Raw genomic sequence first — 23,583 nt, forward strand, 5'->3', positions numbered from 1 at the left:
GACTTGGCCAAGGCGTTTGATACCGTCTGGCATCGAGGACTTTTGGCCAAGCTCGAGCATGCATTCAGGGTACGTAAACAACCACTCTCCTGGCTGAAATCTTATCTCTCTGGGCGTTATCAGTACGTAACTGTGCTTGGCACATCCTCGGCTGCAGAGCCAGTATTGTCAGGCGTTCCTCAAGGATCAATTATTGGTCCCCTACTATTTATAATTTACGTAAACGATTTACCTGCAGTCTTCCCTGGAACGTCTCTGTTTGCTGACGACACGACCCTTCTCACCTCATCAGCTTCCCTCACTGGCCTGAAAAACAACTTGCGTGCTGGCATTCAGGAAGTTCTTTCCTGGATGTCGTCCTGGAGATTGTCCCCAAATCTATCAAAAACAAAGATCATGCTCTTCCCGCCCCAGCCAGAGTTCACAACCCTCATCCATGCCAACTTTCCAAATCCAATTGACATAGTGTCTTCTCACAAACACCTTGGCATTGTGATTGACTCTGCACTCTCTTGGGTACCCCACATCGAATATATCTGTAAAAAATCAAGTAAATCCTTAGGAATTCTCTCCCCCCACTGCTCCTACCTCCCACTTTCTTGCAAGCTTCATTTTTATTTAGCCTACTTTCGCCCAATATTTGATTATGCCGATACGTCTTGGGTTGGATTATCCTCTTCCGCTGCTGTAAAGCTTGAAATACACCACAAGAAAATCCTTAAAATTCTCCTCCGTCAACCCCGCATGCTCTCATCATCCGCCCTTTAGAAAATCGCTCACACAACCCCGTTATCACATGGACGCAGTGCACACCTGGCTTCTCTTGTCCATTCTATTAGGGTGGCTCACACCCTCTGCGCGCGCATCGTTTGAAAAGTGTAGATTTTCAGTAAATTTTTCGGTAGCGATGATTTTTGTGCGATCAATCGTTGTAGGAAACGTCTTCTCGCTTTTCTGCAATTCTGGCGACCTAGCTAGAACCTGCTGCTAGTGTCCCTCTTCACTCGTTCTTTCTATGAAAGGGGAAGGCAGCACTCGCAGAAGATTTTCCAGGAATGCAATGTCGACTGGTGCTCGTACTATAAGAAGGGAGAAATCAAAGTCCGCTCTTGAATCACGCCTGAGTCTTAGAAAATTATTTCAGAATACGCTTGTGTAGATTTCCTGCCAGTGCCACTGACATCTCGCGACCTTCAAATATAACTTGCTCGATCATCTCCCGCACTGACTGGTAAATTCGTCGGGTAGCTGTGGATGGATCGATTCAGGGAGATCGAAGGTAAATACATCGAAGCACTTCAAACACGTTTCAAGACGCACTTCAAATTTTGTAATTGTGTCTTGAAAATTGTTTACAACAATTCGTACTTCAATACGCTGTTGTATCCTCTGCTTGGGAGTCTCGACTGTTTTATTGCTGCATGGCTTTCCTCAACACCGTTCACTGTACATGTATCGCGGAACGCAGATTGGATGGCATTGGAGGTGAATTTGATAATTTGTGACTGTGTCATCAACCAAGTGAGGACATCAAATATCAACAGGGACGCTCCGAAAATCACAAACGCTGCGAAATAGGTATGAAATGGTCTTACACACTGGTGGGTATTCCACATTCATTGTGTCATATATTTAGACTGTCCGAAAGTTTGTCGTGCCGTGCAACTTTCACAGACTAATCCGATAATTGGCATGTGGCCCTATCGGCACACACTCATGCGTATGCCGCTGAGTCTATCTATATGTGCACGCACATGTGTGTATACTTACACAATTTTATTACGTATGCAAAATTAGGCAATCTACATGTACATATATATATGTGTGTGCACTCACTCCTATGACATAGAACGACAGTGCAGGCTATGTAAAGTCGCACGAATGTGTGTTACCCAGGTGTGTACATGCATGCGCACTCGGGCGGGCGTTTTGTGTGCGCGCCTGGCATGGCATAACGCCGTTCAATATGACTAGTGTTGAACCGTGGTAATTTGCCCCACCCCTTCTTTTTTCTATTGGCGTTGGATATGCAACTAATGACATAAACTCGGTTGTTGAAAACGAGTGCCATGCACCACAATGGATTGACAATAATATAATACAAGTAGCGCTGTAAAAGCGCTGGTATTACTCATGTTGCAGCCATGGCAGTTGTGATTAGCTTTCCAAGTCAAGCCTGCTGCAGAAATTATTGCAGTCTGACCAGCTGGAGTGGCCCAGGACTGCAGGTTGTGGAGAACAGGAGTGATGCTTGTATATACGCTTGTATTTACATGATGGACTTCGAAGTAACGTTAGTTGTATTACTTGTATGTTCTTCTGCCTGTGCACGTGTACATGTGCTGGTCAGTGTGGAACCGCCATCCATATCCGATCATACAGCTTAGCTGCTATCAGTCTCAACAGCTTATATCTGGCAAATAGGGTTTTAGTGACTCAATTTTGCGTACTGTGTTCAACAGAGTGGCATTGCACACAGCTACTTTATGCAATAGTAGCATCTTGGAAATTTTATATTTTTGATAGTTAGCTTCAGTAGAAACTTCTCCAGTGTGGCTCTTAGCTTCATTACCACGGAGACTGAGCATTCAAGAAATGCACGAAGAACAGTGGCTAGATGCGAAGTGAAAAGCCATTGGACCGTACCCAATGGAATACGCATTTAGTATAGCAGTATTGCATGCTATGTTGGCAGCAAACACTGTATAATAATAATTGCATTACCAGTAGAAAGTGCCCAATGTGCATTGCTTCAGCACTGTGTTTTGGACAAAGCAGTCAAAAAATTCCACATCAGTATTGGCTTCATGTTGGAGAAAGTTGTGAAAAACACTAGAGCATACATGTACACTCAATACACATGCTCAGCTACATGTATGGCATTTAGTATGTGGGCGAACTTCAAAGTTCTATTTTGGTAGTTGGATTCGGTAGAAACTGTCTAAACTTGATCCAAAGCTCTACTACTATGTTCTGAAGATGTTGCAATCAAGTAATGTAAGACACATATCTGCCGCATTGGAGCTAGTTGTGAAAACCTTTAGACCATACACACAATGCACATGCTCAGCTATGGCATTTAGTATGTGGGCGACTTCAAAGTTTTATTTCGGTAGTTAGCTTCGGTGGAAACTGCTAAAACTTGATCCAAAGCTCTACTACTATGTTCTGAAGATGTTGCAATCAAGTAATGTAAGACACGTATCTGCCGCATTGGAGCTAGTTGTGAAAACCTTTAGACCATACACACAATGCACATGCTCAGCTATGGCATTTAGTATGTGGGCGACTTCAAAGTTCTATTTCGGTAGTTAGCTTCCGTGGAAACTGCTAAAACTTGATCCAAAGCTCTACTACTATGTTCTGAAGATGTTGCAATCAATTATTGCAAGATACGTATCTGTCATATGGTGGAATCAGGGGTTCTAAGGCGTTGGACAATGTCCCAGTGCAATGTGCTGATTCTTGAAAATATGGCATCACTTGACACTTCAAAGTTTTATTTCAAGAGTTACCTTCGGTAGAACCTGCTCAGACTTGCTACACAGTACCATTATTAGGTTATGATAGCATAACCATCGAATACAGGGCAAGTCCAGTGTCAAATACTTGTGGGCGGGGCTAATATGTGGGACGTGTGCGCTGAAATGGGATGATTCCGAAAAGAGAAAAAGGTCACCTTCTAGCAGAATTCTACCCACTTCTAAAGTTTATGCTGGTATTTAGCAAGTATACTACTGTCCTGATGTTGGACATCAAGAAAAATGGGGTAACTACGAGTGCTACGGCCAAAAAAGTGATTTTCCGGTGTTTTTTGGCCTAAATTGGCAATTGTGAGTATGCTATGTTTGGCCCCTCCCCCGAGTGAAACCGGCCGGTAGAACTTGATAAAATTTTGTCTCCGTACACTAGATATCCTGCGGAACAAAGTACAATCGTTTGTAGCCACGTTTCAAACAAAAAAAATTTGGACCCGAGGGGTAGGAGCCACCTTAAGCTTGAGTTGTGCCCACCTCATCTCATGTGTTTTAATTGGTTCTCTTCTCTAAGAACTAGAAACTCGCTCTTACTCCCTAAGTGTAACTCATCCACTCTTTTGCGCTCCCCTCTCTTTATTGCTTATTCTGTTTGGCTCACTTTACCCAGAGAAGTTAACCCCTTTAGCGCGAGCGTCGTACTAGTACGACGCACATTAGTTGCATGCCCCACGACCGTCGTACTAGTACGACGCTGTAGAGCGAAGCTGCCTATCGTGATCGTGGGGTCCGTATCGAGTCCCAGTGGCTCTGTCGTGGACCGCTGGCTGTTCGCGGGCTGCTGGGGGCTGCCTGGAACCGGCACGTGATTCGAGGCGGGAAAAATCGAACGAAAGGAGACGCACGGGGAATAGTTTCAGGCGAGAACATTTTGGTTGAAAATGCTGCGCCGCGCGAGAGGAAGAACTGTGGACGAAGCGCTCCACGAGCTGTTTCTGAGTTCAGACAGCGATGTAGAGCCGTCAGTGAGTAGCGACAGCGACGAGGAGGGTCTATGGACGCCAGCAAGGGCCAGAGTTCAGAACGAAACTGCGCCTGATGTGAGTGGCGGAGCAAGCGCCAGTGTCGATGAGTACGTCGCGGAGCACGCGGACATTGATGTTGCGAATGAAGCGCAGCCGGCGGACGTCCGTGACAGCAGTAGCAGCAGTAGTACTAGTGGCACGGAGAGCGACGATGATGAACAGGCGTCCGAGAGGTCGCATGTCCACATCCAGGAGCAGCTTGCCGCAGGAGACGATGGGAGCGAAGGTAATTATCTTTTCAATAGTATTTATTTGTTCGTGTGAATTTGAGTACGCTGTGTTTGCACTTTGAGCTGAGTAAAACTATTATACGTGCGTTTGTACCTTTGTTGAAAGTAGTCTTACTGTAATATTCCTGGCCATCGTTCAAGATCTGTTTGGCGTTATGCATAGCGTAACTGGAGAATTTTCAAACAAAATGTTGCCTAAATTCCAGAGTATTTGAGACGTACATCAGCCTTCCTACACTGTAGGGCATCATGTGGCCTGATATTTCCTACATTATTCGTGTTGTGATGTATTAGGGCAATGGAAGATGGAAGAAAACCAGCCCTTGCAAGACTCGTTCACTGCCCAGCCCGGTATCAAGGTGCCAGTGCCAGAAAATGCTGAGCCATATCATTATTTTTGCCTGTTTTTTACTTTACAATTTTGGCAATTGCTCTGCACTGAGACCAATCGATTTGCCCAGCAATATCTAAATGCACACCGTGACACACTCCCAGCTCGTAGCAGATTTAGGAAATGGGTAGACGTTAGCGTACAAGAAATGAAAGTGTTCTTTGCTCTATTTTTGCTGATGGGATTTATTTGGAAGCCAGAAATCGATCTCTATTGGAACAGGAACCCTCTGATTTTCACCCCTTTATTCCCCGCCTCGATGAAGCGCGACCGATGGATGTGTATTGCAAGTTTTCTGCACTTTGCAAACAATGAAGACGAGACGGCTAGAACCGACAAGCTTAGGAAAATTCGGCCGTTGATTACATTTTTCCAGGATAAATTTCAGACCGTGTACATTCCGTATAAACATATCTCTATTGATGAAGAATTAGTGCCATGGAAGGGTAGACTAGATTTTAGGCAGTTTATACCCTCGAAACGAGCAAGATTTGGTGTCAAGATATATGCTCTGTGTGAGTCTAGTGGTTATATGTCTAACTTTTTTGTTTATGTTGGCCGAGATGATCATGCCTATCAGCCTGGCTTAGTAGAGAAAGTCGGCAAATCTGGTGCCGTAGTTGTCCATTTATTAGATCCATTATTTTTAGACAAAGGCTACAACGTATACATAGATAACTTTTATTCTAGTATTGAGCTGGCTGAATACTTGGAGACCAGGAAGACCGGAGTGTGTGGAACAATTAGAAAGAATAGGCGTGGCCTTCCAAAGCGGTTGGTGAACCTCAAGTTGAAGAAACGCGGATCGTTTGCATATCGTACAATGGGCAGTAAATTATTTGTAAAACTATCGGACACCAAAGAAGTATATTTTCTCACCAATTTGTTCAAGCCTAATGTTATTGCAACGAATAAACGCGACCGAACCAGGAAACGGGTTCACAAACTCAACCTTGTTCACCAATACAATCAGTACATGGGCGGTGTGGATCGCAATGATGCTCTTCTGTCGTACTACAGTGCATTGAGAAAATCCATGAAGTGGTACAAAAAAATAGGTGCACATTTTATCGAAGAAGCATTATTGAATTCATATATATTATATAAAAAGTCCAAGAGTATGCCACACCATGAATATGTTATATCTGTATTATCTGCATTGCTTGCGGATGGCACGGGTCCCGCCGCTGCTGATGATGTTGCTGTTGCCAACCCTGCTCCTGCGGATGCTGCTGGCCCTGTACCTACCACACCAGTTGTCCCTGCTGCTGCTGCCGCTGCTACTGCCACACCTGCTACTCCTGCCACTCCTGCCACTGCTCGTGGCCTAGTCGTGTCCCCCAGGCTTGGTGGGCGCAAGGGTCACTACCCCGCACCCGTACCTGCCTCTTGCGGCAAGCCTGAGGGCAAATCGCAGCGCCGGTGTGTCGTATGCTCCCACAATGGGGTTAGAAAAATGGTCACAATCTGCTGCCTGGACTGCGTGGACATGCCTGGCCTATGTGCCACTCCATGTTTCAGAATTTATCACACATGCGAGAAGTTTTAATTTTTCATTTATTTCTGTCAAAATCTTGAGATTTCGGGTTTTTTCAATTACTCCCTTTCCGTGTACATATCCCTCTAAATCCTGTAAATATCATTGTTTTCATCTTTTCTGAACCTCATAGTCCTGTGTGATCAGGACAGAAGTCAATAAACTGAATTTTCAAAAATCTCAATTTTGCCCAATTTTGACTGCGTGGGGCAGTGTCAAATGCATGCGCGCTAAAGAGGTTAAGGGTCTGACCTCACTCCGCCTGTTTAAGATCCGTGCCGCCCCTTATTTACTACGACATAAATAGCTCATTATCCACATGTCCTTTGCGTCTCTGTGTTTTTCAATGTTTTTACTTGACATTATCTTTCTTTACGGAGTTGTTGTTGCTGTTCATTTTGCTACTCCTTCTTTTCCCCTCCCCTTACTTTTATTTATCGCCGTGGTTGGCAATCACCCACTCTCTTAACATTGGCCGGTGTTTCCACCGAGTCTTGAGATGTAATAAATATAATATATAAAAAAAAGTAAATTATCGTATCCGTTCCCGAAGGGAACTCACGACGGCCGCTAACACCCGATAAACCCTAGCGGCAGATGCAGCGCCTAACGGTAAATATAATAATTATAATGGTACCATAAAATAATATCTTTCCTTTGTAGTGCACTCTCAGTGTGATGACGATTTCTGATGATTATCACATGAAAACGGCATTCAAATCCTAAAAATTAATATGTTTTCAAAACTTTCCATTGTTCTTGTGGTATGAGTGCGCTCACTTTACTTTCATCGATAATAATACAAGTAATACAAGTAATACAAGACTAGTAATACAAGACTTAGTATATAAAGTAATTAGTTGAACTCTGAGCCTTCCGAGTTGGAAGGTTCAACGGTTGGTTTGCGCCTTGGAGAAGTGTTGGAGCTAGGTGTCAGGTCGTTGACTGTCTCAGTACTCCTAGTCAGTTTTGTGCCATTTTGTCGCACTCGCTGCCAGACTTTATGTGATCTGGTGTACATTGGTGGACAACTGTCCACCAATGTACACCAGATCACATAAAGTCAGTTAGTCATAACTCGTAACATGTTGTCCTTCTCCTTTTTTCTCCTTTTACCATAGTACAAGTATAAGCTCTCATTAACCTTGGTCTCTTTTGGCCCAGTGCCCAGTGCCCAGTGAGTGATGGGGTTGTTGCCTTCGTGCCATGACAACGTGAGTAAAATAAAGCCAATTTCATAATGCACGCGAGCTCCCATGTAGGGAGCAACACACAATTCCCCGGTATCGCAGAAGTCGCATCAACCTCTTCTTCACATTAATTTCATAATACGATGGTGGTGGTGGTGAGAAGGAGAGCTCTATGCCAGAACTTTGCAGCCTAGAGAGCGTGTGTGGGCAGGCGTGTGTTTACCGCCATATTGCCAGGTGTGCCTTTACCACCATATTTATCAACCATAAGTACAGCTGCAGTGGTGTCTTCAACTTCATTCTCACGAGTACACAAATGGGAGATTGAGTAATACACACATTATGACTGTGATATTTGCTAGTACTACTCGTACTCGCTGGTGTATATATTTAAAAAAGCCTTGCGGTGATGTTTAGTATGAACTCTCTATTCTAGAGCAGGGAACGCAAAGGTAACATCCTTGCCGGTGAGCCTCTTGTAGACGCCGGTGACCATGGTGACGGTCTCAAGCTTGTGCTCGAGGTTGGTCTGCTGGGCCTTGTCAAGGTGAACTTTGATAAAATGGCTACCATCCAGCTTGACACGAGTGCGGCGTCCGACAATCTCAGCGGGGTACACCAGATCCTCCAGGATGGAGTCGTGGACATGGGTCAGGGTGCGGCTGCGTGGCCGGAGCTGCTTCTGACGGGATCGGCGGGTGGGCTTAGCCAAAATCCTCCGCTGGGCAAGGAAGATGACATGGCGGCTGAATTTCTTTTCCAACTCGCGGACCAGTCTGGTATGAACACGTTGAAGTGTTCTCCACAGAGGCACGGGAACGAAAATCACCAGAGATATCAGCAAGAGTACATGTGCTCTTGATAATAGTTATGTAGGGAATAATCATAGTGCCGGATCCAATTGAAGTAGGCTGAGCAAGTAACAATTATGATCACATTGCATGCAGGACAATGCCGGGAATAGCAGGGAATCGTAATTTTTACGGCTCCCTGGTAAATAGACTTGATTTGGCTACACATGACTAAGCTCATTATGACATACATGTACAAGTTCAATGTAAAAATGGTGGTGAGACCTGCTCATTAAAGATTTGACCATTGTCTCAACATCCTGTGTGTGTGTGTGTGTGTGTGTGTGTGTGTGTGTTTGCTTTGCACTGGGCAGCACTATGTCCTTGCACACCAGCATCACTAACAGGGTATGGCATGCCATGCACTCAGCTGACCGTAATTGAAGAGCAAATGCACCAGCCACTCTTCTCATTCTGGCGTCTGTAGTGTAGCATCAACTTGTGCACTACAAGCACATGTACATGTATGTCTACTTGCAGAGGATTGGAATTCAAAATTGTTTGCCAGCCCGATCGGGGTGAGGTGATGGGGGGGGGGGGGGGGGTCCCGACAGTAACATACCAGCATAAAATAATAACGTTACCATGGTATTCTGCCCGCACTCTGCAAATCGTTCTGCATGACTGTTTGGAAGTGCGCAGCAGTTGGAAGTGCGACACTGCCCTTGTAGTATGCATGGCCGGCCCATTTCCATGCTCAGCCAGGCCAGGGCCCATGATACGAGCTCGTGTTCGTAATTCATTTACTAAAACTCCGCCTTGTGAACTCAAGAGTCAGGACAGCATATCTGGTGATTTTCACTTGGATCAAGTCATTCTGGAGCAGCCCGGAGGGAGTTGGTTTGGCTCATTTGTCAGGATTTTTCGAACACCTCACCCGTGTCCGATGATACTGGGACAATATCTCCTAGACTTTCTTTGCTGGATTTGTCTGCTGAACTCAGTGATAACTGGCGCTGTGTTTCTCCAGACTGAGACTGTTCTCTAGCAAGGCGTTGCGAAGCAGCTTCCAGGGCGGAGGCATCAACCTCGCTTGCGACCCCACTAACACTACTATGCGGCCGCCTTCGACTGGGTTCATGTGACACATGGATGTACGACGAGCTCACGGATTTGGGCAAAGCTGTACCTGCCACAGCTGCTTCTGACAATGCCTGCCTCTCTGGAGAGACTTTCTCGGACAGTGTGGAAAGGCGCGAGGGTCCCGAGAAGTCATCTGCGCCGTCCAAGCCGCGCTGGGACGTGTGACGCGAATGGTGTGCTGACTGGAGCTCTGGTGTGCTGCATGACTGGCGAGTTAAAGCCAGTGAGGTGTTGTCGTCCTGGCTGCTAGTCTGAAAGTCCGTGAGACGGAGCAGGCCGTCGGCACCCTCTCCTTCCATGGCCATTTGCAGCGTGCTGGCTGTGGGCAGACGCTGCAGCGAAGCGCCCTTGCCCCAAAAGTCAGCAGCTCCGTTGCTAGCGATTGTGGAGTTTGATTCTTTGCGAGTAAGGTTGTAGAGCAGGACACCGCTGCTGCTGGCATCCTCGCCGGCCGTGGGCAGAACAGAGCGCGATGAGGTCTGCGACGGTCCAGGAAGTACTGCCTGGGCTGAAACGCCGCGGGAGCGCAATGCATAGTCGGTGTCGGGCAGGTCGGTGTGGGCAGTCTGCTGGGGCGAGAACGACTGTCGCATGTACACCCGGGCCATCCAGAGCAGGACGATCAGCACAATAACTGTAACCAGAGCAAGCAGAACTGCTCCCGCCACTACTATCCCTGTGCCATCTTTACTGGCTCCCGCTATCAACAAGATCAGACCCACCAGCCCGCAGACGATGCAGACGGCCACGAAGATCTTGGCATACAGCGGCCACAGACCGAAACTGCAGCGACCTGCAGCAGTGATAAAGACATGATCAATGAGAGAGAGAGAGAGAGAGAGAGAGAGAGAGAGAGAGAGAGAGAGAGAGAGAGAGAGAGAGAGAGAGAGAGAGAGAGAGAGAGAGAGAGAGAGAGAGAGAGAGAGAGAGAGAGAGAGAGAGAGAGAGAGAGAGAGAGAGAGAGAGAGAGAGAGAGAGAGAGAGAGAAAGAGAGAGAGAGAGAGAGTTGATGGGGTTGAAGGAAGGCAAGGGGAATTTTACTCTGGGCACAGTACAGTGTACACGTCGTTGCTGAATGCTGAGGGAAGGTATCATGTACACATACACGTACCTACAGTGCTGGTGGGGCTGGGGTGAAGGGCTTCACACAACCTACTTAGAGGCCATGAAAGCTAGCAGAGAGAGAGAGAGAGAGGGAGGGAGAGAGAGAAAGTGTATGTGTGTGTGTGTGTGTGCGTGTGTGTGTGTGTGTGTGTGTGTGTGTGTGTGTGTGTGTGTGTGTGTGTTGCAGATGGGGTGACACACACACACACGCACACAAATATGTACCATACACACAATCATAACCATGCCGCACACACATATGACGATGCTCGCATATCAGTACACAAACTGAGCTTCTCTTAGGCTTGCACTATCATGGTTCTACAGAACACCACTCGTACTCCTAAGACAACCTATAGTATTCATTGTAGTGCTAGTCCGAAGGTTTGTGGGCCCAATATTGCTTGTGCTCATGTCCATTCAATCTCAAGCCAAACTAATAATTGTTCTACCACGGACATGCTCTGCTGCACCCAGATCACGCAATGGTTGTGCAAGTACAATGTAAAGCCTTGCAAAATAGGGTGTCCTAGATCCTGCTGACTCTACGGACACGAACCCTACATGTACATGTACATGTACATACGCGAACTGCAGCCAACATGATTTTCATTGTAATAATTTTGTGAGGCTCTGCATACCACTGAGTCTGTCGCCGCTAACCTTCAGTATCCTGGTATCGCGAGTCACGCAATAGTCAAAACGCCATTGATACATGATTGTATAAACGAAGGCGCCATTGCCTGTTTGTGTTGCGACTTTAAATAAAAATCAACAACAACAATACATCCTCCTGGATGGAGGAGTTGGTGGAGCTGCGACGCGTTATCGACTGTCACGTACCTTTTCTCAAGATGACCTCCATTGGCAGCCGCACGGTGTAGATGGTTTGGTCCTTCTGTTGTCCGCCAACGTTGCAACACAAGTTTGGACCATGAACTCTGGGCAGTCTGGCAAGCGAGAGCCTCAGAGAGACCGCCTCTCACTCTCGCGCCACTCACGCATGCACTAGCCCGCCATGTATTTACTGATGTTTTCCTGCTACGTAGTATCAAACATTCTCACCTGCCGTTTCCACAAGTAGAGTCTACAACCCGCCTGTCACATTCCGGCTCGCAGATTTTCAGACACTCGACGGAGCCTCCGCGGACAGTTCCCAACCATGCGGTGAGAGACGTAGCAATCGCTGTAGAGTGTAGTGCAAGCGTGAGGCTGTACTACCAGTACAATCATGTAGATCTACATGGTAGCCTTTCCGCGCAGGGCCAAGCATGATGCCTTGCCAGCACGGCTATTGGAAGGACTAGCTCTACTATGCTTAGCCACAGGATTTTGTCTACACGTGTAGACGCTACATTGTCTACTTGTAGTCCAGACTAGACTGCGAATAAGAATGATGCGAGTAGGGTTGGAATTACAGTAAAACCTGAACATGAGTTTCGAGTTCGGAAGAAAGGGTTGAACGGTCGCTGCTGTGGTAGAGAATCGCTGACCATAAGCGAGGCTCCCTGGTTCGAGTCCTGGCGGTGCCAGGCAATTTTGTTTGGCACACTTTTCCCGGTTGCAATTTTCCCTCAAGCTGGTGAAAATAGACCAATTACTGCTTTCACATCTGTCACTTGCACGCTTTGCGACATCATGCATGGTCAGGTAGCAAAAATAATAATTTGGTGCGAGAAAGGGGCGCTAGTATTGCACCAAATAATATATAATTCGTGTAATGACTAAACCAGAAGGGAAAAAGAAGAAAGAGAACAATAATCATAACAAGCAAGTACTAGTAGAGAGGTAAATACTAAATGGGTCTCAATATCATCGTCACAGGTACTGTGTGGACCACAGCCATCTCTTTCGGATTAGATCCTTACATACGTTGACCTTGAAGGTTTGGAGGCGTCTTGAATGAGGCTCGTGAAGCAGGAGGTCCGCAGGTAGGTTGTTCCAGGGTGTGATGGCGAAGAAGGGGAAGGATCGCAGGAGGTAGTCAGGGGTGCGAGCTGTGCGATGGGGGTGTCCACTTCAGCTGAAAGGCATGGTGCGTCTGACGTTTTTGCCGGGTGCACATGCTAGCTACGGCAGGGGGCTTGGTTGGTGGCAGCATGGCCTTTACCTGGGGAGGCCCTGGAATGTAGTGCAGCTTGAACAAGTATGACAGGGCTGCCACCATCCGACGAAGCTGAAGACTTTGGACGATGGTTCCAGGTCCCAGGAAATGCAGGGGACGTTGCTGAACCTTGTCCAGCTGGGCCATGTTAGTTGCGGCTGCGCTCGACCAGGCCAGTGGGGCATATTCAAGTAGGGGTCGCACGAATCCCTTGTAGACCGTCACTCGACCATGGTCGTCCAGGATGGGTGCTGCCTTTCGTAGGAAACCCAGCCTTTGGGAGGCGCGCAGTGCAACACTGCGAGTGTGTGCTCTGTAGGAGAGAGTAGGGTCGAGCATGACTCCCAGCAGCTTCAGGGTATCTGTCTCCTGGAGTGCTTCACCTCCAAAGGTGACTGGTGGAGCGCAGGGGGGAACGTGCTTGCGATATAGAGTCATGCGCTGTGTCTTGGCTGGCTCAAAACAGATACGCCACTTGCGGCCCCACTCCTCAAGACTGTTGAGGGACCCTTGGAGGGAGGCAGTGGACTGTTGGAGATCGTCAGTTGGCTGTACTAAGCTGTAGAGTGTGGTGTCGTCTGCAAAGCTGCTCAGCTGCGTTCCTGGAGTTAAACATTGTTCAATGTCACAGGTGTATAGAAGGAAGAGGCTGGGTCCTAGGATGCTGCCTTGGGGGACACCAGCCTGGATGGGTTGAGCATCTGACGTCTGGCCTCCAACCACAACGCGGATGTTTCGGTTGGTGAGGTAGTCCTGTAGCCATACAAGCAGGCGTTCGTCGACGCCGGCCTGCTTTGCTTTGTACAGCACTCCTGTGTGCGATACCCGGTCAAACGCACCGGCAATATCCACGGCGAGGACCTGGACACAACCGCCAGTACTTATGGTGTGGACCCATTCATGTTGGAGAGCCGTTAAGATATCTGCGGTTCCTCTACCACATCGGAATCCAAACTGGCTGTTTGGCAACACCTCATGCTTCTCTAGGTAGTTAACCAGTTGCGTGTTTACAATGCCCTCCATGACTTTCGACATGATCGCTAGCAGTGATATTGGTCGGTAGTTAGATGCCAAAGATCTGGAGGACCGTTTGTGAACCGGGACTACATGGGCAAGTTTCCATGCCCTAGGTTGCACACCGGCTAAGAAGCAGAGGGCGAAGAGCTTTGCCAGTGGGTTTGCAAGTTGAGATGAGCACATCTTGAGCACACGAGCAGAGATGCCATCCGGTCCAGTTGCTTTTGATACAGCCAAGTTCGCCACGTGCCGTTTGACCGTTGCTGCGCGGAAGTGAATGTGCTTTAGCGTGGCATAGGCAGGTCGTTGCAGGTCAGGCAGGTCAGCAGCACAGAGGTCGTTATTGCCAAGGCTACACTTGTTCGCAAAATGCGCTGCAAAGCACTCGGCTTTCTCACGAGAAGAGTGGAACTCTTGTCCTGCAGGGTTGATCAGCAGGGGGGATGTCAGAGCAACGTCCCTTGCCTGTTGCGCTCTTGATGGTTGACCACCACTCTTTGTCCCGGAGGGAACCTGCAGTAAGCTTGTTGCGAATTCTACGCTGATGTGCTAATCGCGCTGCATGACACGCCTCCACTTCGTGGTTAACAGTTGTGATGTACTGGACCTTGTGGTTATCGTTGCGGGGATCGCGTCGCCACAGCTTCCATGCCCGCTCTACTGTAGTGTGTATACAGCCTCCGTTACGGGCAAAATAAACACAATGAATATTTTTTCCCAAGTGTTCCAAAAACTTCAACTCAAAGTTCCAGAAAGAAAGAAAAAAAGAAAAAAGCACGCAAAAAAACAAAACAGCATAATAATGTATATACTTACTTAGGTAAACAGCAGCAAGTTCAACTTCAAGTCAATATTCCAATCACTGATACCGCTCGTGCACGCTAAGCCGGTACCCGGGCCTCAACCACTGCCAGCGCAGCAGAGGTATCACCCACAGCCAAGGCAGACTGGCTAGAGAGCCTTCTGCACCCTCGGAGGCACATGATGCAGGACCGCAAGAGGGAAAAAGCGATCCTGCACCTGATGAAAGCCATCCCATGAGAGTACTGCTCCCCTCTTTTCCCCGCGAACAGAGAGGCCACTCGTCTGTAGAGGGCCGTTGCTGCCTTGCCCATGCCTCCGCTCGCAGACATCACAGCCGGAACAAAAGTGGCATGCTCCACTTGTCTCACTCTCTCTTCGTAGTGCCTTCTTTTCTCTCGTTCGTGTCGATGATACACAGTGGTAGATCTACGTTGTGCAGACTGATTTGAGCGAGCATAAGGATTAAAAACCCGGACATCAATAAGGGTTCGCTCAAATCGACTGCCCCACAAACCACTGGCAGCGACATCAAGGCGTGCATGATCCTCCACGTTGGCCGTTCGGTATTGCAATTGCTCACCGGTCAGTGGCTGCAGCGTAGGCTCCGTGGACACATTGCTACAGACTTGGTGTAGGAGCTGTGCGGTAGTGTCACGGATGGCATTGTGTCGTATGGTGGGAAACCCTCCATGAGGGCAGGATAGTGAGTGAGAAACACTCACCTCTTGGCCACATGAACAATGGGTCGGTATTCTCGCCGGCGTCCATCCATAGCGGAGACACAGCCCGTCCCAGAACTCTTGCTTCGTGAGACTGAAGCCGTACTTCTTCAGCGGACGACATGTTAGCCAGCTAGAAGAACCCTTTTCTCTAGCGATATCGATGACGTTACGCAGACTCGCAGATGCATTCTGGACCACGTCCTCCATTGCCACTAGACTGCCTGCGCTTGACGGAACTCTGCCTTGACTTCTGCCTTCATCTTGCGCATCTTAGTTAAACAATCGTCAAGTGCAGTGTCACCAGACAGAATCTTGCTGGTGAGGGGCTCCGTAATGCGAACTGACGAGTTGTATTGCTCACTCAAGGACATAGGACTCGTGATACCCAAGCCGCCCAAACGGCATGGGAGAGCGAACACGCGCCGGAGATCCCCACCAGGAGGTGAGCGGCAGGTCAACGCTGGAATCAGTTTAGTTCTAATGGCACCTTCAAGTGGCTCCAGCAGGTGCTCGGGGATGTCCATGGTTCTGCAGAGAAAGGTCCATTTCCCTCTCAGTCCTGATACAAAATTCTGAGTAGGCTGCCTGGAGCTGAGTCTGTGCAATAGTTGCCAGCCGATTGACCTCTTGCACCCAGGTCTCTACCTTTCGTTGGATATAGGCCTCCTTGTAAGCCTCTGTGCCCACTGTGTGTAAGTAATGTGCAAGTGTAACGAGTTACGTTATTCACACTGCAGCCTGCAGGCTGTCTGGTAGACTACGGTAGGTCGTCATACTCGTTAGTTTTGTCCAGGGAGTCGTAAAAGGCTTTTACGACGCCCTGGTTTTGTCCATTGGTTGTAACCAACTGGTTGTCTATTGTTGTCGCAATCCATCGCGTGCTTACTAGTAGTTGGTTTCTTCACACTCTCTGCAAGGTAGGTGTAACAGACTCAGTTCCCTGTTAGCGCTAACCTTATCTGCCCTCTAGCTCTGTATCTTGCACCTTTCCCTATCCTGTCAGCACTCGCGTTATCACCTTAGGGCACGAAGTGCCATATCAGTTGTGTTGCCTTGAGCAAGCATTGTCTTTTCCAAGAATACCTTCAAACGGTTACACTGGTAGCAGAGGATGGTTAGCATGGTGTTCTTGGAGCTCGCCATTGTCGTGGCGATCCTTGTTCTTTCTGTGTTGCTATTCAGGTTGGCCAGCGAGGTCCGTGAAGCCAGTCGCCAAGTCAGCGCCCGTCTGAGCAACCGACAACAACCGCTCCCTGTGCCGCCCGCTCATTCGTCCGGGAAGCCTCGGCACGCTAAGGAGCCGCCGATCTTCGATGGCAAGCCCTCGCAGTTCAAGGAGTGGGCTTTCTCCATTGAGCTGGCGATTCGGTCACTGGGAATCACCGACTCATCGGTGATGGTGGATTACGCAGCGGGCTTCCTGAGCGGCAACGCCAAGCTATGGCTCATCGCATCGTTGGATACGGGTGTGGAGTTCTCGACGTGGCCAGCGCTGCGTGAAGCCCTCGCCAAGGTGTACGGTCCGTTGCATCATCAAGAGCGGGTGCGACTGGATCTCTTCGCTGTCAGGCAGCACTCAAGCTTGGAGAGCTATGTCACCGAGTTCTCACGCCTAAGCCTACAACTAGTACAAGTGCCTGAGATCGACGAGCTGACCCGAGGACTGCTGTTCGTAAATGGACTGCACCCATCTGTCAAGACCCGGGTGCTGCGAGAGCACCCCACTGATCTGAGCCAAGCGATCAGGTCAGCGCAAACGGCGGACCAACAGCCGAACCCGATTCAGCACCGAAGTCAGCCCGTACGACCCCAAAGGCTAACACCGGAGGAGAGGCGTCACCTGAGTCGGCAGGGTGGATGCTTCGCTTGTCGGAAGCCAGGTCACCTAGCTCGGGATTGTCCCAGCAATCAACACCCAAACGCTGGTCGCCAGTGAAGAATGGCGTGCGCTCGCTGGCGACCAAGCGGAAAGCACCCAACGGTTACCCGGTTGACATACGCAACCGTTACAGCGTACTAGAGCTGGAAGAACCGACGCTGCAAGCTGATTCGGAAGATGTTGCCGAACAGGAATCCCATGTCAGCAACGTTGATCTCGCAGTACAGGACACAGAGCTGCCTTTGGAGCATGACCTTCTCCGTGTCGAGAGCAGGATCAACGGCCGCCGGGCAATTATGCTTATTGACTCGGGATCGACGCACGACTTCATATCGGAAGCTTTCGTGCAAAGAAACGGCCTTGTTACGGAGAGCAAGGACGAAACACTGAAGGTAACCCTGGCTGATGGCTCATCGACATCATCGGGACTGCAGAGGACCGGTCCGGTAAAGGTTATCGTGAAAGACTTCAGCGACACCCAATCTTTCACAGTTTTTCCGTTGAGCCGCTATGATGCTATCCTGGGCAAGCCATGGCTGACCAGACACAATCCGGATATCAACTTTCAGACCAACGAAGTCAAACTGAACGGAGAGCCGCTCGTTGCTAAACCCCCTTCCGGCCAAAATAGTGATACGGAGCATCAGGAGTCGCCGCCAATTGAGAGCATGCTCATATCTGGTTCCCAGGCTCGCTGCGAGTTGAGGAAAGGCGCGCAGGGAATCCTGGCGGGGGTCAACGCTACTGACGACGAGGAGGAGGACAGCAAGCCATCAGCCGCCAGACAACACCCAGATCATCAAGAGCAGCTGGCTAACCTTCTGCGGCGGTACTCGGACATCTTTCCAGACGACCTGCCGACCGAGCTTCCGCCAGAGAGGGATGTCGACCATGAGATTGTGACTGAGGAGGGTGCCGTTCCTCCATCACGGGCTGCCTACCGTCTCCCCAAACCCGAGATGGACGAATTGCAAGCCCAGCTCACGGAACTCCTCCGCAAGGGCTTCATCGAACCCAGCAAGTCACCATACGGTGCCCCAGTCTTTTTCGTTAAAAAGTCTGATGGCTCATTGCGCATGGTTTGTGATTGGCGGAATTTGAACAGGATCACCATCAAAAACAAAGCTTGCCTCCCAAACATTGATGACCTGTTTGATACCATTCAAGGTAGCTCATACTTCAGTAAGCTGGATTTACGCTCGGGATACAATCAGCTTAGGATCCGTCAGGAAGATGTACCTAAGACGGCTATCAATACTCCCTTCGGTCATTTCCAGTTCCGGGTCATGGGCTTTGGATTAACTAACGCCCCTGCCACGTTTCAGTCACCGTAGCTGATGAACAGTATTCTCCAACCGTACTTACGGCGGTTTGTGGTAGTGTTTCTGGATGATATTCTTATCTTCAGCAAATCCTGGCAAGATCATCTTGAACATATCCAGACAGTTCTTGAGACGCTCCGGAAAAATAGGCTATTCTGTAAGCAGTCGAAATGTGAGTTTGGTGTCAAGGATGTTCTGTTTCTAGGGCATCGCATCGACGGTGAATGTATCGCTCCAGATCCAAGGAAGCTTAAAGCAGTGAGGGAATGGCAGCCACCGACGACAGTTACGGAGGTGAGACAGTTCCTTGGTTTTGCGAACTACTTTTATTGAGCACTACTCTACTATATCGCGGCCATTAGAGGAAATCACTGGCAAACATGCCAGGTTCGAATGGAGTGGCCCCCGTCAGCATGCATTCGAATCCCTGAGACAGGCCTTGTTGAGTGCACCGCTGTTGAAACTAGCAAACGTGCAGAAGCCTTTCAGAGTTGCAACAGACGCAAGTGATTTTGCAATAGCAGGCGTCCTTCTCCAACAGGGGGAAAGCGATAGTGCTTGGCATCCTGTGGCATATGCCAGTCGTAAGCTGTCACAAGCTGAGCGAAATTACACTGCTGCAGAACGCGAAACCCTGGCGGTGGTGTTTGCACTGCGATCCTGGAGAATTTATCTATTCCAGCATTTTGAAGTGTTCAGTGACAGCATGGCCGTAGTCTACTTGAGCACAAAAGCCAATCTCACTAAGCGCGAAGCTAGATGGGTTGAATTTCTTGCAGACTATGACTTCACAGTTAATCACAAACCCGGCAAGGAAAATATGGCTGATGCGTTATCCCGCCGCCCTGATCTACGCGGGTCGGCAATTGGCAATGTAGTTGAGGAAAAGTATTGCCCACCCATCCTACCAGCACCCCATTTGAATACGATTGAGTTTGCTTTGGAACTGAGTGATAGTGTTGCTGAGATGATTTCGGAAGCATATCAGAATGACGAGCAGCTTTCCCCAATAATTCAGCGGCTGCGCGGCGATTCCTCTGATAATCTACACGAGCGGTACTATTGGGATGAAGAGTCCAGGTACCTATACCTCCGTGCAGCCCCAAACAATCGCTTGTGTGTACCCAAGTGTGCAGTAAGGCTTCAGCTCCTGCAGGAGTACCACGACTGTGTTACGGCAGGCCATCAGGGACGGGATCGTACATATTTCCGGCTTCGTCAATTCTTCTATTGGCCCAAGATGGGCCTTGACGTGAAGAAATTTGTTAAATCTTGCGGCATATGTCAGCGCACTAAGGGTGGGTTGCCTAGATCCGCTTTGCTGCAATCGCTCCCAGTACCAGACACCCCCTGGAAAGATATTTCCATGGACTTTATCGTTGGCTTACCCCAGACCCCTCAGGGCTTTGATGCAATTTATACATTTGTTGACCGGCTTACAAAATGTGTCCATTTGGTCCCCACGACTTCCAAAATTGACGCTAAGGGTTCTGCTGATTTGTATCTCCAGAATGTGTTTAGATTACACGGTTTGAGTTCCACTATTGTTTGTGATCGGGACCCAAGATTTACTTCTGAATTTTTCCGGGAATTGTTTCATCAATTAGGTACCACCTTGTCGTTTAGTACTGCCAATCACCCACAGACCGATGGGCAGACTGAGAGAATGAATAGAGTAATTGAGGATGTGCTTAGAGCGTTTGTTAACCACAAACAAGATAATTGGGACAAGCTTCTGCCTCTTTGCGAATTTGCAATTAATAGTTCATATCAGTCTTCCACTTCTAGCACGCCGTTTTATCTAAATTATGGACTTAAAGGGGAAGTATACCCTAAAATCAAATTTTCACCAGTTGTAGTCTTCTGGGTGCTGAGTCGAATGGTCTTGGTCCGAGGAAGCTGCGACGCTCCCTTCCTACTTGAATCCCAATCGAACTCGCGCACTTCCACCGAAACTGGGTGACTGCGCCCTACTAGATGGGGATTTGTATGCAAAATGTCACTAAAAGCGCCATTTCGTTCTTATAAAAGCACAGATGACCGCGATTGGCCCATATGTTGTAGTCTTTTGGACGCTGAGTCGACTGGTTTTGGTCCGAAAAGGCTGCGATGCAGCGTTCCTCCTTTATTCCCAATCGAACATGGTTGAACAAGCGGTCACGTGCTCCTGGGTGCCCAAATCACCTGGTCACCGCGCCAGCAGGCGACAACTTTCACACCAAGGTTCAACTCGAGTTCAACTCGAGTGACGGGACTGCACCCAAAAAAGGTCAAACAGGCTAGTAAGTTGTACCCTGCAGGCACGGTGACCAGGTGACTGGTGTACGCAGGAGCACGTGACCGCTTGTTCAACCATGTTCGATTGGGAATAAAGGAGGAACGCTGCATCGCAGCCTTTTCGGACCAAAGCCAGTCGACTCAGCGTCCAAAAGACTACAACATATGGGCCAATCGCGGTCATCCGTGCTTTTATAAGAACGAAATGGCGCTTTTAGTGACATTTTGCATACAAATCCCCATCTAGTAGGGCGCAGTCACCCAGTTTCGGTGGAAGTGCGCGAGTTCGATTGGGATTCAAGTAGGAAGGGAGCGTCTCAGCTTCCTCGGACCAAGACCATTCGACTCAGCACCCCGAAGACTACAACTGGTGAAAATTTGATTTTAGGGTATACTTCCCCTTTAATCCCAAGTCCCCACCAGATTTCCTGGCACGGAGGGGAGGAGGGAGTGCCCCAGACTGGATCCAGGATCGGGCGGATGCCGTCAAGTTGGCAAAGGACGCCATGATTGCCGCTCAGGCTAGACAAGCTCAGTATGCAGACAGGGGAAGGGTGCCCAGCAACCTGAAGGTTGGCGACATGGTGCTGGTGTACAAGGATTTCCTAACAACCGCAGAAGCCCGGGATCAGCCTTCACAGAAGCTACGCCCTAAGTGGTTCGGGCCCTACCCAATCATCAAGAAGATCGGACGCAACGCCTATCAGCTGGATCTACCCAGCGCTATTCGGTGCCACCCTGTCTTCAATGTCACTGCTCTGCGCCGGTATGAGCAGAATACTATTCCCGGCAGGCGGCAGCCACCCCCGCCACCGTTCATTGACTTGCGGGTCAGACCAGATACATGGTGGAGAAGATTCTTGACGACCGCCAGCGAAGGCATCAGACTCAGTACCTTGTCAAGTGGCAAGGGTACCCAGACGACGAAGCCACCTGGGAGCCAGAAGGGAACTTGCTGGACGAGGCCGGTAGGCCGATAGTTGCTCTGAGGCGTTACAGGGCGTCCAGGGCATGTTAGTGACACTATGGTTACCGCGAAATGTTACTCGCTCAAATTCAATTGCACGTGTACCTTGAGAATTCCCACTTGATCCTTGTTGTGTTCAGCCATCCATTCCCCTCCTGTTTTAGATTTTCCCCATTTCCGCTATCTTCACTCGCCTGACTGTCCTTGGTTACCTTGCACGGTGCTTCAATTAGATGAGCGTTGTTGGGTTGACACGATTTCATTTGATTATTCCCTTTCCACATATTCCTCGACTCCCTGGAGGCACCTGTGCCTCGCTTAGGAGGGAGGGATGGTGTAACAGTTCCCTGTTAGCGCTAACCTTATCTGCCCTCTAGCTCTGTATCTTGCACCTTTCCCTATCCTGTCAGCACTCGCGTTATCACCTTAGGGCACGAAGTGCCCTATATCAGTTGTGTTGCCTTGAGCAAGCATTGTCTTTTCCAAGAATACCTTCAAACGGTTACAGTAGGTCTACACTGAACGTTCACTGTCTGGAGCGACCAAGGTCCAGGCAAGGATGTCCTTTCAGCACAAGCAGCTACATGTATTACCTACCACTTTCGCAAGCTACTGGCGGCAGCTTTGTTTTGTGTTTATGATACCGGTTACAATACATGTACTGATGTAGTTCCACAGCAATGATCGGGACCGCCAATTCTCTCTTTGCTGCTACCCCGTGTAAGTTTAGTTTCGTGTCGAAAACTCTCTCATCAGACTCCAAGTAATTAGTTCTAGTAGTATTGGACGGCAGCACAGTAGCGAGGCTCAGGGAGTCAGAGTGGCTGAGAGTGCTACCTCGCACAAGTGGCGGGGATGTTGCTAGAGTCCCTGAGCCATGGACCGGGGTAACGACGTGTCTCTTTCCGCGTCTCACCTTCTTCGCGCCAACACGTCAAGTGCTAGTACGGACGTCCTTCTCAAGTGCTAACTTAGTAGATCTACGGACGTCCTTCACGCTGGAAAACTACACGACTACTATTGTATTACAGTACTGTCACCCTTTCACTTCACACTCACAGCCTCCACTGCTCCAGACAGTCTGACTGCAGTGAGTAGTCCTTGCCGACTTGCTGAGTTCTCATTCAAATATCGGACTCGTCAGCAATCTCTGGCTCGGGTTCCAAACCTCGCCTCGCACGGATACCTGGCAGAATGACCGGAAGGGATGCATGGAACTGCGGAGACGGAAGAAGTCAGCTTTGCGGCAGGCAAGCTCGCAAAGCAACGGCTGAGCGAAGACCGAGGTTGGTTCATTTATGTACCCAGCTCATTGTCACGCTGCTTTCTTTGTCACCGGTATCTCTCTTCTCTCCCACTGTACTGTAGAAAACACCTCGAATGCGCTGTCTTGTATGTACTTCAGTAAGAGTTTTGACTTTTGTGTTGCTTTGGCCTCGTAAAAATGTTCCGCTCATAGTCATACCACTGTCTCGGTCGACCGAAGCAAACTGTAGCTCGCTACGCGGAACGTTGCTACCGACTCTAGCTAGACATAGGCTATA

General features: G+C 49.0%; 2 protein-coding genes and 1 long non-coding RNA gene across 3 annotated transcripts; 1 reads left to right on the forward strand and 2 right to left on the reverse strand.

Moving 5' to 3' along the window:
* The first annotated feature begins 4,160 nt into the window (after positions 1 to 4,160).
* On the forward strand, positions 4,161 to 5,909 carry LOC135814813 (uncharacterized). The gene is made up of 2 exons (XR_010553222.1): positions 4,161 to 4,787; positions 5,086 to 5,909. It is a non-coding gene; the product is annotated as an uncharacterized LOC135814813 (long non-coding RNA).
* A 2,427-nt stretch (positions 5,910 to 8,336) lies between these two features.
* Positions 8,337 to 9,173, reverse strand: LOC135813436 (small ribosomal subunit protein eS7-like). Its single transcript, XM_065326533.1, has 2 exons — positions 9,136 to 9,173; positions 8,337 to 8,685 (listed from the first exon to the last, which is right to left on the reverse strand). The coding sequence occupies exons 1-2, from the start codon at positions 9,171 to 9,173 to the stop codon at positions 8,337 to 8,339; spliced, it is 387 nt and encodes a 128-aa protein (XP_065182605.1).
* Positions 8,540 to 12,021, reverse strand: LOC135814814 (uncharacterized). The gene is made up of 2 exons (XM_065327988.1): positions 11,791 to 12,021; positions 8,540 to 10,636 (listed from the first exon to the last, which is right to left on the reverse strand). The coding sequence occupies exons 1-2, from the start codon at positions 11,810 to 11,812 to the stop codon at positions 9,615 to 9,617; spliced, it is 1,044 nt and encodes a 347-aa protein (XP_065184060.1). The 5' UTR covers positions 11,813 to 12,021; the 3' UTR covers positions 8,540 to 9,614.
* Between the last annotated feature and the right edge of the window lie 11,562 nt (positions 12,022 to 23,583).

This window comes from Sycon ciliatum, chromosome 4 (assembly GCF_964019385.1).
Source record: "Sycon ciliatum chromosome 4, ocSycCili1.1, whole genome shotgun sequence".
Classification (NCBI taxonomy): Eukaryota; Metazoa; Porifera; class Calcarea; order Leucosolenida; family Sycettidae; genus Sycon; species Sycon ciliatum.

Coding starts and splice junctions, on each gene's coding strand:
- LOC135813436 (XM_065326533.1), bottom strand. CDS start 9,173: ATGAGAAGAGTGGCTGGTGCATTTGCTCTTCAATTACG. Junction 8,686..9,135: donor GCATTTGCTCTTCAATTACG/GTCAGCTGAGTG, acceptor TGTTCATACCAG/ACTGGTCCGCGAGTTGGAAA.
- LOC135814814 (XM_065327988.1), bottom strand. CDS start 11,812: ATGGAGGTCATCTTGAGAAAAG. Junction 10,637..11,790: donor GGAGGTCATCTTGAGAAAAG/GTACGTGACAGT, acceptor TCACTGCTGCAG/GTCGCTGCAGTTTCGGTCTG.